The sequence below is a fragment of the Cetorhinus maximus genome, chromosome 22 (assembly GCF_964194155.1).
Source record: "Cetorhinus maximus chromosome 22, sCetMax3.hap1.1, whole genome shotgun sequence".
NCBI lineage: Eukaryota > Metazoa > Chordata > Chondrichthyes > Lamniformes > Cetorhinidae > Cetorhinus > Cetorhinus maximus.
Window position 1 is genome coordinate 51,050,348 of NC_135900.1, and position 17,362 is coordinate 51,067,709.

Consider the following 17,362-nt stretch of genomic DNA (forward strand, 5'->3'; position numbering starts at 1 on the left):
GGGCAACATTCTTTGTAGGAGAGGCAGAGCCCCAGGCCTGAGGAGGGCAGAGAAAAGGGACGAGGGGTAGGAAGGCAACTGAGGCAGTATCTTCAGCATGGGGTCTACGAAGATGGAGCTACCTTGAGATATCGGAGAACCAATGTTGCTGAAGATTGCGACTCTCCAAGCAGACGGTCACAGAGACTTGTGCCTTCATTACGCAAGACCTCACCTCATAGCACTGCTTGCCACGCTCTGTCATTGGCTGACAAATTCACCGTGACCTTGAACTTCTTCATCATTGGCTACTTCCAAGGATCAGTTGTGGAATTCAGTGGCATCTCACAAATACTGCACGCCACTCCATCTCGCACGTCACTTATGTTCTTTTTTCGACAGCTGCACGTTAAGTTCAATACCAGACAGATAGGGCCTTACAGGCACAAAGTGGGTTTTTCCTTCATTGCTGGATTCTCCCAGGTACAGGGTGTTAACAATTGCAACAATGTGGACACCAAGACACCCAATGACCGGCTGGTGAGATTCATCAACAGGAAAGACTTCCACTCCCTCAATGTGCAGCTGGTCTGCAATCACAAGAGCATCCTGCATGTGTGCGCTCTTTCCTGGCAGCTGTCATGACTCCTTCATCCTTCAGCAGTCCAGGGTTTCATAGCTCTTCATTTCAGGAGATGACTATTCACCCCTTTACGACATGCCGAGATAGAGTCACAGGGGCGCTACAACCAAAGTCATCTGATCACAAAAACCACCTTCTGAAGATATGGTTCCAGTGTTTGGGCCAACCTGGTGGCAACTCTTAAGGACAGTTCTGAAAGGCTCTCACATATTGTGCTGGTTTGCTGTGCTCTCCATAATATGGCCCTCGAGAGAGGATCAGACCTTAAAGAGGGTGAGTCCCTGTTAGCTCATTGGAGGAAGAAGAGCAGGGTGTGGAGGAGGAGGAGGAACAGGCAGAACACAGAGGTGCCCCGGTTGCACAGGGAAATACAGGAGAGTTTTACCTGATGCCTGCTGACCAATATTTATCCCTTAACTGAAATCAGTGAAATAAATTACCTGATCATTATCACACTGCCATTTGTGGGACCTTGCTGCGTACGGGTGGCTACAGCATTTCCTATATTGCACCAGTGATTACACTTCACAAGTACTTTTACAAGTATTTTATTTTAGCAGTAAAGCGATTTGGGGCATCCTGAAGTCATGGAAGGCACAACCAAAAAAATGAAGTCAACCTTCTTTTTGTAAGCATTTCTTCCTTTTTCAGCTCTAACCATGATGCACTGTTGATTTAAAGTGCTTATCTTTTTTGGGTTTGAACATTTTAAATTTATGTTCTAAATGTAAAAATATTATGAAGCATTCTAATTTTCTCTCGAGTGATTTTCTTTCAAGATATATTTTTGGCTGTTTTGCAGATTTTGGGCCTCCTTCAAAGATGACCAATAATCACAGGATCAGAAAACTGTTACAGCACAGAAGGAGGGCATTCAGTCCATCGTGTCTGTATGGGCTTTCCGAATGAGCAATTCATCTAATGCCATTCTCCCTATAACCCTGTACATCCTTCCTTTTCAGATAACAATCTAATTCCCTTTTGAATATTTCAATTGAATCTGCCTCCACTACACTCTCAGGCAGTGCATTCCAAACCCTAACCACTCACTGTGTGAAAAAGCTTTATCTCACATCACTTTTGCCAATTATTTTAAATCTGTGCCCTCTCAATTTCAATATCTTCAAAGTCCAAAATCATTCAATTTACTGGTCTCTCCGTTGTAGTACAGCAAGTGATTAGGAAGGCAAATGGAATGTTGGTGTTTATTGCAAAGGGAATCTAGTATAAAAGTAGGGAAGTGTTGCTACAGCTGTACAAGATCTTAGTGAGACCATATTTGGAATACCGAGTACAGTTTTGGTCTCCTTGCTTAAAATTAGTCATTAGTCTGTGGAATTGTCTTCCCCAGAGCAGTGGAGGCTGAGTCTTAAATATATTCAAGGCTGAGTTAGACTTTTGATCGACAAGGCAGTCAAGGGTTATGGGGGCAGACAAGAAGTGTAGTTAAGGCCACATTCAGATCAGCCATAATATTATTGAATGGCGGAGCAGCCTCTAGGGCCAAATGGCCTGCTCCTAATTCTTGTGGTGCCCAGTCTTTGCATGGCAACTGTTTCAGTTTGCACCAACTCTGAAAAGTGTGTTCACATGAATTTCCGTTGTGAGAACTCAGATGTAGTGACCCTGGAGGTGCCCAAACTATCCAAGGTAAACTGCAGAGCATTGATGCCACACAAGACAGTGAATATGGACTCCTCCACACACTAATCGATAGCGCTGAACCTCTTTGGCACACCTTCCAACAACTCATACAGCTGTTTGTCAGAGGTTTCCTTCTTACAGCTGGGACCTCAATGTACTCATTTCTGTCATCAACAGCAGAGCTGATAGAGGGCCCTGCCTGGACTAACACTGCCACCAGTAGCTATTGCTGCCCACTGGCACTGCGCCCTTTATTTCACTATTAAGCCTAAAAGGAGTGACAATCTTTGAGCTGTGCCTGGGAAGGGGTGGAGTGCTTGACTGTGCTTTCTCAGGCTCTCCTCCCCAGAGGTCTGTTCTTTTGCTGGAGTCTCTTGGTTTTGAGAAAGCCCTAGAGTAAAGTGAAAGACAATAAGTTAGGGTAGGAGAGAGAAGATGATCATATGGCGGTCTTGAGAATGCAGGCTGAAGTTGCTAAGCTTGCCTCATCTGTGCTGATTTGAAAGAGGGGATACAAGTAATATGCCAACACACTATTTGAACTACCATCGGACAGGCTCCTTCCCTAATGCTTATCCACCCTATCCACTATCCACCCAGATCAGATATCTAGGGCTTCTTGCTTGATATGTGTGAGAGCGATGATGCTGAGGACTCTTCCACCCGTCTTGGTCCTCTCTCCAGCATTAAGCGTGTTATTGTTCTGCAGAAAAGAGGGACAGAGTTAGTGAGTGTATGTAAAAAAGCTAGGTGGAGATGCTTGGGGCTTGTGATGAGAGTGGATGTGGAAAGAGATATAGAAGAAACAAGATGGAATAAAGGTGGGGAAGTGATGAATGTAAGGGAAAGTGTGTGTGACGTGAAGTGAGTAAGGAGTGGTGGAGGTATCAAGAGGTTTGCGCAAGTGGTAGGATGTGAGAAGAGACTGGTGATAGCATGCGATGTGAAGGCAGAAAAGTATGCACTGAATATGTTTGGAACGAAAAAGAAGTATTTTAGTGTGTCATTGAGATTGTATGTCGAAGGAAACGATGCAGTGGATGTAATAGTTGAGAGTGGTTTGGGAGGGCACTGAGGCCTGGATGAGAGAGATGGAAAAATGAAGAGATATACCCATCCTTGCAACTCTTCTGAGGTCATTAATCCACTTTCCTCAAGAGAATGTTGCCATTGATCCTATTGGTCACCTCTGTCCAGACCTGCCTTACAGTAAGGTGCTGGGAAAGAGCACATCCCTTCCTCCACTAGGGCCTCCAGGAAGGCATCAAAAAGTGGGTTCATCTGTGTTGTCACAATCTTTTCCACCATTCTTCCAATGAAGATATAAAGTACAGTTGTAAAGTGAGGGATTCATAAAGTTGACTGCCTGATTCTCCAGAAGACCAGGATGGCAGCCTGCCTTTCAAATATTCATGAGGCCCACAAGTTAAAACAGCCTGGGGCCACGCTGACTCTATCTATCCGGTTTTACTGAGTGCTCCTTGAATTTGAATCAAGCTTCTCATTTTTAGATTCATAAATAATTTATATCTCTCAGATTTCCCTGTCTGCCACCTTCCCTCCCTTGCCATCCACTCTTTCTTGCTCTCCTTCCCTATTCCCTTCTCCACCCTCCATCTCTAGCTCCTGCTCCCTTTCCCATACCATTCTGGTGTTATTGGTTCAGCAATGTAGCAAATTTCTCTATGCTTCAAGCCTGCTCTGGCATCCTCCAAAGGTTTTGATTTCCCCTCCAAGGCCTCTAACTTTCCTCTGTCCACTTACTATTCTCTACCTTGCCCCTCTCCTAGGCTACCTCAGCCTCATAGGCCTCTAACCTTGTACCAACTTGCCTCTCTCTCCCAGTCTCTAATCTTGATCTAATTGCTACTCCCTTCACACCTTGGTCTACAATTTTCCTTGGCTTTGATTTATATCTTCTCTCTCACCACAATCTTTATACTCTACCTTCCTCCACAGGCTCTAACATTGCTCCACTTTCCCCCTACCTCACTTACTCTGACTTTGCCCTTTGACCTCTTCTGGCTTCCAGGAATTACTAAAAGATTTACCTAAACAGAAAGCACAAATGGGCAGTTATAGCAAATTAAATTCATTACAAATAAATGTAAGGTGTTTTAAATTGAAAGTCAAAAATGGGAATATGATGATGCCGAAATTAAGATTACGCACTGTGCGAACAGTAGGTACTTGAACAGTGAGGCTAAAAGCTGTTCCAAAACTTGGCCTCATCTACATATTTGGGGTGAGATCCTGGCACCTGTCTACTGGCAGCTTACTCCATGAGAAAGATCAATTTTCGACCATCAACAGCAGCAACCCACAGCTGAGTTCCAAGTAATGGATTGGATTGCCAGTACTATGGAATCAAGGAAGCATTCCCGCTTCACCTAGCTCCACAGAGTGATATTTCTGTTAAAAGTTTAAAAAAATACTTATCCTTTAGCCAGTGGCCATCGGGGCAGCAGAAAGTTTTGAATAGGGGTCCTTCAATGAACGTTAGTTAGGCCCTTCATTCACATATTTAAGGAGCCTAAATCCTCACCTTATAAAGTCTTCTCTAAAAATAGTCCCTAAAAATTTAGCAGGGCGTCTAATGCCTGTGCAGGTTGGGTCCCAACAGTCCACTGCTCAGTTGCGCTCCTTGTATGTTCAAAACAGGGGCATAACATATACCAATTTTTACCCCAGTGAACAATGATAATCTGGCTGGAGAAAGGGTTTGGGATGGGGCTGTAAACTCAGGGAGTGACAGCAGATTCAACACATCATCCAGTAGCAGTGCATCTGTACTTTGCAATTCAAGTAAGTAGGTTATCCAACTAAATTTAATGCCTAACTTGTTTTGTAGCTTAAGAAAGAAATCTGTCCAGAGATTTGTGTGTAAATAAACTGAAGAAGAGGACCATAAGACGTAAGTGCAGAAGTAGGCCATTCGGCCCAGCGAGTCTGCTCCGCCATTCAATGAGATCATGGCTGATCTGATAATCCTCAACTCCGCTTTCCTGCCTTTTCCCCATAACCATAAGACGTAGGAGCAGAAGTAGGACGTAAAACTGATTATGAAGTAAAACTGTGGGTCAGTAACTGGAATACAATCAAAACTTCAACTGATCAACAAAAGATATTTTGAGAATACTATTTTTTAACTCTGATAAATTCAATGCTTCTGCAATATTAATAAAACTCAAACATTAATGCAGTCACTGAACTCATCGCTTCTAAGAAGTTAGAAAGTTCATTAATGTACTTTCATATAACTTCTAAACGAATTTAACTACTCATTACCTTCTTTAACTTCGCTATTTCTTGTTCATCTTTTTCAATAGCTTCCTTCCACTTCTGGATTTTTTTGATATCTTCTTCAATTTGGCTATATGAATATTCCAGCTGGATCATTAGCCTTGTTTTCTGATTCTCAAACTCTGATCTGCAATGTAGGGAGAAAATGCCTTCAAGATGGTAAAACATCAATCTTCATAAGAATCTGTTTTACATAAGACCATTGGTTTCTAGAAGAGTCTAATGACCGATCACTAGTACTGTAACATGTAGGTAAACGCTAACAGTAACATCTTGGGCAAATTGTTGTATTCACCAGCTGGCCAGTAATCTGGTGGAGCGGAGTGCTAATCCGTTCCAGAAAATTCCCAGTTGTTATTCCATTAATTCCAGTGAAATGAAAATCAAACAGGTTTGACAATGGGCAAGTGATCCTCTCTGCCAGCTTACTGCCCAAATGTGTAGATTAGGCTTATCCAACTTCTACCCGGCCCACCAAACATTTTTTGGACGTAAAAAAATCATAAGATTTGAAAATGCTGTGGAGCTGCTCATCCTATCATAGGCTGGTTTCTCCCTGCATTATCTGCTGATAGGCTCACAAGCAGCAATCAATGGGAAGGTAAATTTTTAAGGGAAGTTCCAGAGCCTGGAGCAAGAAAGGGGGGGCTGCAGTGAGAGTGGGGCCCATCAGAGGGGGAGAGTGTGTGTGTGTGTCATGGCAGCACTGACAGAAGTTTGAGCACAAACACATGTGGGTGGGGGAGGAAGAAAACAGCCCAGCTAATGGCCAAACATGTCAAAGATTGGCACTTTACCGCAGCTGAGAGCTTTTAGCTTGGCCTCAGTTGACATTCTTGGAGTCAGCCTAGTCAAGCAAATGTGCCCACTCAAGCAGCACTAATTCCTCACAGTGCCAATGATTGCTCCTCTACTGCTAACCCCGCCACGCGCACATTTCAAACTCAAACAAGTGCTATGGGGCTGCATGACTGCGCAAGCCTGAGGATCCTGTTGGGAAAGGTGGCCATCGAACACCGACGGAGGGGTGCGCTCCTAGTCCCTTGCAATGGAGCCTTGGAAGGAGCCACTGCCATAGAAATTGATGGCGGCGGTAATTTTAACTGCCAACTGCAGTGGATGCCCTCCGAGTCCCCGTGGTCCCGAATCCCGCAAAAGGTGGCATATGTGCGTGACCAGTTCCCATGACATGCGCAGGCAAGGGCGACACTGGTTCTTGCTCATCTGCAGGTCGCACATGCGCCATCTGTAGGTCCTGGGTCTAGCGATGTGCCTATGAACAACAGTTCTGTGGGGTTCACCCTCTGCAAGCGGAGGATGCTGTGCCACCCCTTGGTCATCAGGGTTCTGCTCCTCCCTTTGGCAAGCCAGGCACCTCCATCACATTCTTCTCCCTCTCTCCTGCTATAAGCGATCAGGCAGACAGCGAGATCACCAGACTCCATGTTCCTGATTGTCTCGACACTGCAGTATCAAAAAGAGAAATGAATGGGTCAGCAATTGTCTTCTAAGGACCACTCTTGATCACGTCATTGCCTGCGGCTGTCTCTCAAGGCCCCTTAACTCTTGGCGGAGATTCCAAGCCACCATATGGATGCTGAGTGTTTAGTGCACATGATGACTCACCATGCCCACTCCCAGCAAGAGAGGAAAAAAGACTTGACCTCATCTTCACTGATCTGCCTGCCGTAGATACATCTCTCCATAACAGTATCGGTAGGAGTCCTTGTAGAGAGGGAGTCCCGTCTTCGCACTGAGGAAACCCGCCATTGAGTTCTGTGGCACTACTACTGTGCTAAATGGGATAGATTTCAAACAGATCTAGCAACTCAAGACTGGGCAAACCATGAGGCACTGTGGGCCATCAGCAGCAGCAGAATTGAACTCAACCACAATCTGTAACCTCACAGCCTGGCACATTCCCCATTCTACCATTACCACCAAACCAGGGGATCAACCCTGGTTCAATGAAGAGTGCAGGAGGGCACTACTGCAGGAGCAGCATGAAACATAACTAAAAGTGAGGTGTCAACCTGATGAAGCTACACGACAGGACTAACTGCATGCCAAACAGCATAAGCAGAAGGCGATAGACAGAGCTAAGTGACTCCACAACCAACGGATCAGATCTAAGCTCTGCAGTCCTGCCACATCCAGCTGTGGATGGTGGTGGACAATTAAACAACTCACTGGAGGAGGAGGCACCACAAATATCCTCATCCTCAATGATGTGGGAGCCCAGCACACCAGTGCAAAAGATAAGGCTGAGGTATTTGCAACAATCTTCAGACAGAAGTGTTGAGTGGATTATCCATCTTAGCCTTCTCCTGAGTTCCCCAGAATCACAGATGCCAGTTTTCAGCCAATTAGATTCACTCCACGTGATATCAAGAAATGGCCGAAGGCACTGGACACTGCAAAGGCTATGGGCCATGACAATATTACAGCGATAGTACTGAGGACTTGTGCTCCAAACCTTGCCGCGCCCCTAGCCAAGTTGTTCCACTACAGCTATAACACTGGCACTGACCCAGAAATGTGGAAAATTGCCCAGGTATGTCCTGTACACAAAAAGCAGGACAATCCAACCCGGCCAATTAGCACCCCCGTCAGTCTTCTCTCGATCATCAGTAAAATGATCAACAGTGATATCAAGCAGCGCTTGCTTAACAATAACCTGCTCACTGATGCTCAGTTTGGGTTCAACCAGGGCCACTCAGCTCCTGACCTCATTACAGCCTTGGTTCAAACAAGAACAAAAGAGCGGAACTCCAGAGGTGAGGAGAGTGTGACTGCCCTTGACGTCAAGGCAGCATTTGATAGAATGTGACAGCAAGGAGCCCTAACAAAACTGGAGTCAATGGGCATCAGGGGGAAAATTCTCCGCTGGTTGGAGTCATACCTAGCACAAAGGAAGATGGTCGTGGTTGTTGGAAGTCAATTATCTCACTGCCAGGTCATCAGAAGTACCTTTAGTGTCCCCGGCCCAACTATCTTCAGCTGCTCCTCATCAATGCCCTTCCTTCCATCAGAAGGTCAGGAGGGGGGATGTTCATTGATGATTGCACAATGTTCAGCACCATTCGTGACTCCTCAGATACAGAAGGCCATCCGTGTGTCCAAATGTAGCAAATCCTCGACAACATCCAGGTTTGGGCTTTTTTAAAAATTCATTAACGGGATGTGGGCGTTGCTGGCTAAGCCTGCATTTACTGTCCATCCCCAATTGCCCTTGAGAAAGTGGTGGTAAGCTGCCTTCTTGAACCGCTGCAGTCCCTGACAAGTGGCAAGTGACATTCACGTCACACAAGTGCCAGGCAACAGCCATCTCCAACAAGAGAGAATCTAACCATTGTCTCTTCACATTCAAAGGTATTACCATCACTGAATCCCCCACTATCAACGTCCAGGAGGTTACCATTGATCATAAACTGAAACTGGACTAGCCATATAAATCCTGTGGCTACAAGAACAGGTCAGAGGATAGGAATCCTGCGGTGAGTAACCTACCTTCTAACGCCCAAAACCTGTCCGCCATCTGCAAGGCACCAAGTCAGGAGTGTGATGGAATACTCTCCATTTGTCTGGATGAGTGCAGCTCCAATGCTCAAGAAGCTTGACACCATCCAGGACAAAGCAGCTCGTTTGATTGGCACCCCGTCCACAAACATTTACCATCAATGAATAGTGGCAGCAGGATGTACCATCTACAAGATGCACTACAGGAATTCACCAAGCCTCCTTAGATAGCACCTTCCAAACCCACGACCACTACAATATAGAACAACAAAGGTAGCAGGCACATGGGAAATGGGAACACCACCAACTGGAAGTTCCTCTCCAAGCCACTTACCATCCTGCTTTGGAAATATATTGCTGTTCCTTCACTATCGCTGGGTCAAAATCCTGGAACTCCCTCTCTAACAGCGCTGTGGGTGTACCTACAACACATGGGCAGTGGTTCAAGAAGGCAGCTCACCACCACCTTCCTGAGGGAAATTAGGGGTGGGCAATAAATGCTGACATAGCCAGCAATGACCACATGAATAAAAAAAATGAATACAGGTGCAGAGAGTGTAAGCAGGATGCTTGCCAGGCCAGATGAGAAGAATGCCTGGCCTGTGTGGGTGGTAAGTGGTGCCATGGACGCGATGAGGACACGATCCGCATGGCAGATAAAGGTGTGTGTGAGAGAATGAATGGTGATGTCCCTTAAGCTGGCAGTGAGGAGAACCCTGTGGGTGTGTAATGGGTTTGAGTGTGTGTGAGTTGGGAGTGATGAGAAACAGTGACGTACCCTGGCGGGAAGATCATTCATCCTCTTTCGGCACTGGGTGGCTGTCCTCTTTTGCAGGGCATTGGCACTGACCACCGCTGCCACTGCCTCCCAAGCTGAATTGGTGATGTTGCTGCCTCTCCTGTGGCGGGGGGGGGGGGGGAGTTGCAGTCTTCTTGCCTTTCAGGGCCATGTCTTCTGTGTAGCATCCGCCAGCCACAATGGCAGGTTTTCGTGCCGTATCGTCCACATCTCACCTCATAAATTATGCAGTCACGGGAAACACATTGGATCATTGGTGGCAGGCCTCTAATTGGCCACAACGCCACCTTGTCATTTCCTCATGCCGGGCGCCATATTTATGCAGCCACGTGCAAACTTCTCAATGCTTACAGTCCAGGACTACTCCAGTGAAGACACAGCCCTGAAAGCCAAGAAGAGTGTAGCCCCTGATTCAGTGACACATTCCTGGGATGCCTTTTGGATGCCGTAGAGGCCTGCCGAAGTCCTCTACCCAACTCTGCCCACAGGAGTCCCATCAGTCTCACCACTCCAACTTGGGAGGTGGCGGCAGAGATGATCAGTGCCAATACTGCACACAAGAGGTTGGCCAGCCAGTGCAGAAAACAGATAAATGATCTCATCCGTGCCGCCAGGGTAATCTTGCACATAATTGCTCTCTCAATGCTACTCTAAGCCCACTGTACTGTGTTCAACATGGCTGCCAAGCGCTAATAATCTCCACTTTCTGTCCTAGGCATATCTGACACGTCACCTTCAGGTATCCATGAGCCTGACCCCAGCGCTGAGAGCACCTCGGATGAGGACCCCGAGGGCAGCACCGTTGAAGACCCGTCATGGCGCTCACCCACACCCTCCACCAGCATAGTGACACACACTTCAGTGGGATCTAGATGTCGAGTAGCCTCGGGATCACAATTTGGTGAGCATACTACACAAGCAGTTCCACAGCAGGCAGAGACAGGGATATCCTTTGTTGCCAGCACCCAGAGGACTGCTGGAAGCAAGGAATCTGCTGAGTCCGAGTCAGATGATGAGTCTCTGGACTTGGTCCTCAATCAGTTGCTGGAGCTGCAAAGACAATCACGATAACATCAGGAAGGGATGGTGCACTCCTCAGATTGCAAGGGATGATGAAGGAGTCCATCCGCCTTCAGTTTGAGGTGATAGTACTGGAATGCCAATGCACCGAGGTCAACACTGACAAGATAGTGGCCGCCATGGAGACCTTGGTCCAGGACATTAGTCCTGCACTACTGCGCAGGCTGATGCCATAGTTGGTCTCCAGCAGTGTCAATACAAGAGGGGTGTGGGGCAGCTTGATCTCATTCCAGCTGCCCCTTCTCCTCAAGGAGTCAGCCAGGGGCTGTGGGACATCCATAAGGTGGACCAGCAGCTCAACACTCGGGGGCCATCTACCCAGGTGACTCTGGGAATGTCCGGCCAATCTAAATCCGATCTTCCTGTGAGCCCCGCAGCTCCAGCTCCACAGATGAGGAGGGTGCAGCTGGCCCACAGCAGGACACCCAAAGCAGACTGGGGCCCTCCCGATCCCGGCCCTCCAGAGGATGCAAGTCATCAGACGCAGAGCATCCAAGTCAGCAGGCTGCTTCCACCTCTGCTGTGGATGTCGGGGGAGTACCAAGAATTAGCGGCAGGTTTAGGAAGGTTAAGAAGATATAACTCTTTAGAGTTATCAACAGATCTCATGTAACTCTTTCGATTACATTCACAGTTCTTGGTTTTTTTTTCTGGGAGTGGGACATGAACCCACAACTTTCTGACTCAAAGGTGAGGGTGCTATGAACTGAGCCACAGCTGACACCTCTCATAAAAAGATGTAACTCTTTCGAGTTATCAACAGTCATAGATTGTAACTCTTTCGAGTACATTCACAGTTCTTGGTTTCCGGGAGTGGGACATGAACCCACAACCTTCTGATTCAAAGGCGAGGGTGCTATAAACTGACCCACAGCTGACACCTCTCATAAGAAGATGTAACTCTTTCGAGTTATCAACAGATCGCATGTAACTCTTTCGAGTACATTCACAGTTCTTGGTTTCCGGGAGTGGGACATGAACCCACAACCTTCTGATTCAAAGGCGAGGGTGCTATGAACTGAGCCACAGCTGACACCTCTCATAAGAAGTTGTAACTCTTTCGAGTACATTCACAGTTCTTGACTTTTTTTTTCCGGGAGTGGGACATGAACCCACAACCTTCTGATTCAAAGGCGAGGGTGCTATGAACTGACCCACAGCTGACACCTCTCATAAGAAGATGTAACTCTTTCGAGTTATCAACAGATCGCATGTAACTCTTTCGAGTACATTCACAGTTCTTGGTTTCCGGGAGTGGGACATGAACCCACAACCTTCTGATTCAAAGGCGAGGGTGCTATGAACTGAGCAACAGCTGACACCTCAAAACCTTTGGCACAGTATGATACTCTTTCGAGTTATCAACAGATCGTATGTAACTCTTTCGAGTACATTCACAGTTCTTGGTTTCCGGGAGTGGGACATGAACCCACAACCTTCTGATTCAAAGGCGAGGGTGCTATGAACTGAGCCACAGCTGACACCTCTCATAAGAAGATGTAACTCTTTCGAGTTATCAACAGTCACAGATTGTAACTCTTTCGAGTACATTCACGGTTCTTGGTTTCCAGGAGTGGGACATGAACCCACAACCTTCTGATTCAAAGGCGAGGGTGCTATGAACTGAGCCACAGCTGACACCTCAAAGAAGATGTAGTTGCACAGCCTGGGCACAGGTGTTAATCGCTTATACATAATGTGCACTATTGTAAATGAGCACCCAAAAATATTTCCTTGCCTATGGCTCCCTGTTATGATAAATAGTGTTCATATCACTCAGATATGAAACGTTGGTTAATGTACAAGATAAAGGCAGGTTTCTCAGTCTTTCAGAGCAAAGTGATGGTCCGGCTTCACACTCACTGGACACATTAGTGATGCCTGCACCTCGATGGGTGCTTGTCATTGCTGCCAGTTTGTCATGGGCAGGTGTCAGAGTTCCGTTATTCTCTCTTGTGTGCTCTCAGTGCTTTTGAGATGGGACTGGCCCCTCATATCTTCAGCATCTTTGTCCGGTGACGGTGTGCTCCTGAAGAGGACAGGTGCTGAAGGCTGATAAAGGGCCAGATGCATTTAAAGTTTCATGGCTGCGTTTCCATTATATCACCCCAATCATAGAGCACAAGCGAGCTTCCCTCAGCCAGGCAGATGTCAGATATTCACAGGGGCAATGTGAAGAGCTATGGAGCATGTCATCATCATCCTCCTGGAATCATGTGACTATTAGGGCCTCCACTGCATCTCCATGGCGTGAGCCTGAGCACTGAAGGTACATGCGCTGCCATCATTCACACAGGAGCCAAACATTCACATATGCAAGGTGAGGATGCCAGGACTGTCCTCAATGAATCTCGTCATCTTCCCCCATGAATCTTGCGGCTATGAGGGCCTCTCAAGTGCGCCTGCCTCATCTGGCCAGTGCAATGACCTCATCACCGGCATCCTCACCTTCGAGAAATACATCACCGTCATTCCCTTTGCTGTCCTCCTCATTGAAGGAGATGTGCAGCTGTTCCATCTCTTCCTCAGCCAGGTCCTCCCCCATTACAGAGCCAGGTTATGTAGCGCGCAGCAAGCTACAATGGACTGGACTACATTGCAGTACTCCACCAGACCTATCAAGGCACCGGAACCTCAGTTTCAAGATGCCTATCGTTTGCTCCATCTAAGTCCAGGTTGCTGCATGAGCCTCGTTATACCGTTGCTCTGCTGCAGTCTGAAGCCGCTGCACAGCCATCTTCAGCCACATTCTCTGTGGGTAGCCCTTGTCCCCAAGGAGCCAAACCTGCAGCCTCTGTGGACCTTGGAAGATGTCAGGGATCTCAGACCTGCTAATGATGTAGGGGTTGTGGGCACTCCCTGGGAATCGTGTGTGGACCAGTAGGATGCAGTTGTGGTGGTCACACACCAGTTAAACATTCAGCGAGTGGAAGCTCTTGAGGTTGATGTAGTTGACTGCTTGTTGCCACAGATACCTAGATGCCATGTGAGTGTAGTTGATGGCACCCTGCACCTGTGGGAAACCTGAGATCTGTGCAAATGCCAGTGCTCTTGCTTCCTGGCTTTCCTGATCCCGGGCGAAACGCACAAAAGTTCAGTGCCTTCATGAAGATGGCGTCTGTGACTTCCTGGATACACTTGTGCATGGAGGCTTGTGAGATCCCACACAGGTCACCTGTGGAGCCACTGGCGTAAAAATCGAGCGGCCGGGTCACTTTCACCGCCACTGGCAGTGGATGCCTTCCATGTCCTTGTGACGCCAAATCCTGCAGCAGGTGACCGACCAGTTCCCAAGACATGCGCAGTGTTCAGTGACACTGGTTCTCAGTCATCTGCAGGAATGACAAGCTCCATCTATAGAACCTGGGTCTAATGAAGCGCCTACGAGCGATGGCTTTCTGTGGATCTTCAACTGCACGCACAGCAGGCCCTGCCGCACCTTCATCTTGAGGGAGGTGCTCCTCCCTTTGCCAAGCAAGGCGCCTCCAATGCACTTTTCTTCTTCTTCTCTGCTCTTTGTAAGCCATGAGGCATACCAGTGGGCTCCATTTGCCTGATGTTCTCCTGTAGGATCAAAGAGAGAGAGAGATGTGTGGGTTAGCATATGTGTCCTAACCTCTCTTGGTTAAGTCTAAAGGCCCCTTCACGCATGCAGGAGAGCGCTGGCCACCGCTTGGATGGCTGGTGTGCTTCATGGCTGTCGAAACCCCACCCACTTCCACCCCTTTTCACATGACCAATTGGTGGCAGCTTCGGTCATTGGACTGCATGCTGTGCTCTCAGCTCAGGTGCAGGCATTCTCCTAACCCAAACTGCAAGGCTACGCTGTTACCTTGAACCATGAGAGATACTGGTCTAAACCTTAATAAAAACATTGCAAGGGGCTCTGAGCACCTCCACCAATAACTGTGCCATGGCCACCTTTTGCAAGGGGATTCTACAACTTGCCCAGTTGGCCAATTATTCTACTGCCCCCTAAAACACACATTAATTTGCAGTCTGAACCCGAGGGATGAGAAGTTCTGGAGCATTTGGTGGCACATTCTGCTTTTGCGTTGTTTGAGTGGGCAGAAAACCTTCAGAGGCCCGACTCCAAGCATGTACATGGAGCTGCTGTGGAAGAGTGCTCACTTTTGATAAGCTTTTCCAAGTCCGCTTCCCTCCACCACCCAACCCCCGGCATGTGTATGTGCACTTCCTTCACTCCTGAGAGGAGTGTACGTGTGAGAGAGAGAGAGAGAGAGAGTGAGTGTGCGTGTAAGTCTGGCTCACTTCCAGTTTAAGGGTTCTCTTTTACCCTCAAACCCACTCTCACCGTGAGTGAGGTTGAACGATTGAGCACCCTGAGACTGGGAGTGAGCCAGAGACACAAACACTAATCCACTTGCACTCTAATGGTCATCTTTACTTATTACTCATTTTTAAAAGTTATCAATTTATTGTTTTGACATTGTTTTGTTGCTCAACAAGTTGTTTCTTTTCATATCTCAGCTTTTTAAAAAAAATTAATGTTTAATGTGCCAAACCTTATCTTTTTGAAATTTGCTCATCGGCCCCTTGAGTGAGAAAAGAATTGAAATGTTGTGGCCCTCCGGACATGATAAAGTTGGACAACGAGAATGGTGTAGAGGAACATTTACTTTAATGTCTCATGGCCAGGAACACAGCAAACATTACTGATTTTTCAATCTAATTTTTAGTTTTGTTATCCTATAATCAGATCCAATTCTTTGCAAAAATGTCTACAATCCGCAGAGTGTGCAGTTCAGCAAAGTAAATTTGAAAATACTTTAGCAGATTGTATATACTGTAGAAATTTTCATATACAATTACATTAAATGCCTGTTGTTCAGTTGCCCCTTTATAGATAAGTGTATTACTTATGCATATTATTCAGATAGTGAATAACCTTTTCTTATCTATTTCTTCCAGCTGCTTCACATGCTCATCCTCGTACTCACGAATATTTGCTACGCCAATCTTGGTACAAAATTCTTCAAACACTCTATCTTCAACCTGTTTAGAACAGAATACTAACTATTATTCTGAATATACTTTTCCCTTCTAGCATCATTCCTTTGATCTGTAAACATTGTGCACCGTTGCAGATAAATCTACTATCCCAACAGATTGGGGTAGGGGGAGGGGAATTTTTCACTTTTGGCAATAGGTGGTGAACCGGAAATTGCAGATTGACTGCTCATTATACATCCCGTCCAATTTCCTTTTCCATTGACTTCAGTGAGGTCTAGAACCAAGTCGATCCACATCTGCCAGTTTACAACACATGCCAAAAGCGAAAATTGGCTCCAGGATGTTTAACCATTATGAAAATTAACACTTGAACCTGGAATTGGGACTATTCCTCAACAGCTGTATCATTATTGGCATAGTCATTTTCTTCTTTTCCATTTTCTCCTCTTCTCTCCCATACTCCCATGATTCTTTCAGGGCATGATTCCACACATGAGGAGGCCTCTAGTATCTCTTTCATGTGCCCCTTCATGTACGTATCAACTTACCTTCTCATCGAGAGCAGAGGTCGGGAACTCCAAATCCTGACAGACCTCGGAGTTACCATGCATGCGCAGACTGGGATCAAGCTGCACACATTTTGGGCAGAGGACGGGCTGAGTGTGCCTGTGCAGGAAGGGAAAATGGTGCAAAAATCTGGGTCATGTGACCAGGGAATTGCATGCCTTTGGAGATAAGAGTCCCAGGCATAGGACAGGGAGAGGTCCCAAAGGGAGAGGGGACAGGAAGAGGTCCTAAAACAAGAGTCCCAGAGAGGGGGAAAAAAACAGGAAGAGGTCCCAGTTAAGTTAAAAAGGGAGAATCAGAGAAAGTGGCTCCAAGCAGGAAAAGGGCTACAGTTAGCAGACTTTAAGTGAAGAAGGCTGAAGAGAAGCCCTGGTAATCGGAGAGTGCTCAGGAGAAGTCCTGGAAATTGGAGAGGGCTCCGGTGAAGCCCTGGCAATTGAAGAGAAAGTTGGTGACTCCGTGCTGTGGGCCTTTGGGGAAAAGGCACCCCTTTGGAGCAGTAAGTGTTTTACTCCACGCAGCCATTGTGCTTGTGAGTTGGTGCTTGAGTGCATACTCGGGAATCCAGGGAACAGAATCTCGGGAGACGAGATTGGAACATCATGAGGTGGGCTGTTGTTGGCGCCTTCCGAGTTGGAGCAACTTTTTGAGAAAATTGCAAGGCAAAATCTTTGAAGGTGAAGGCTGGAATCCCTCATGAGAGACAGAGTTTCAACGAGATTGTTTAGCTCACAAGTGTTTTCTGACGTCTGGGTGGTTGTTTAGAAATCTGTGCAATCCGTCTTGGTCGCATCTGCCATTTATTGTATAGTGTGATGTGGTTAACCACAGTTTGCCTGTTAATTCACACGTAC

The 17,362-nt window shown here is 46.8% G+C and overlaps 1 protein-coding gene across 5 annotated transcripts in view; it reads right to left on the minus strand.

Moving 5' to 3' along the window:
* Positions 1–17,362, minus strand: part of LOC144696692 (structural maintenance of chromosomes protein 1B-like) — a 192,888-nt gene that overhangs the window by 104,027 nt on the left and 71,499 nt on the right. For all 5 annotated transcript variants that reach the window (XM_078568295.1, XM_078568300.1, XM_078568296.1 and 2 more), the window contains exons 15-16: positions 15,877–15,983; positions 5,555–5,696 (exon numbers count right to left, since the gene is read on the minus strand). In XM_078568295.1, coding sequence (XP_078424421.1) covers positions 5,555–5,696; positions 15,877–15,983 — 249 coding nt within the window. The remainder of the gene's footprint in view (positions 1–5,554; positions 5,697–15,876; positions 15,984–17,362) is intronic.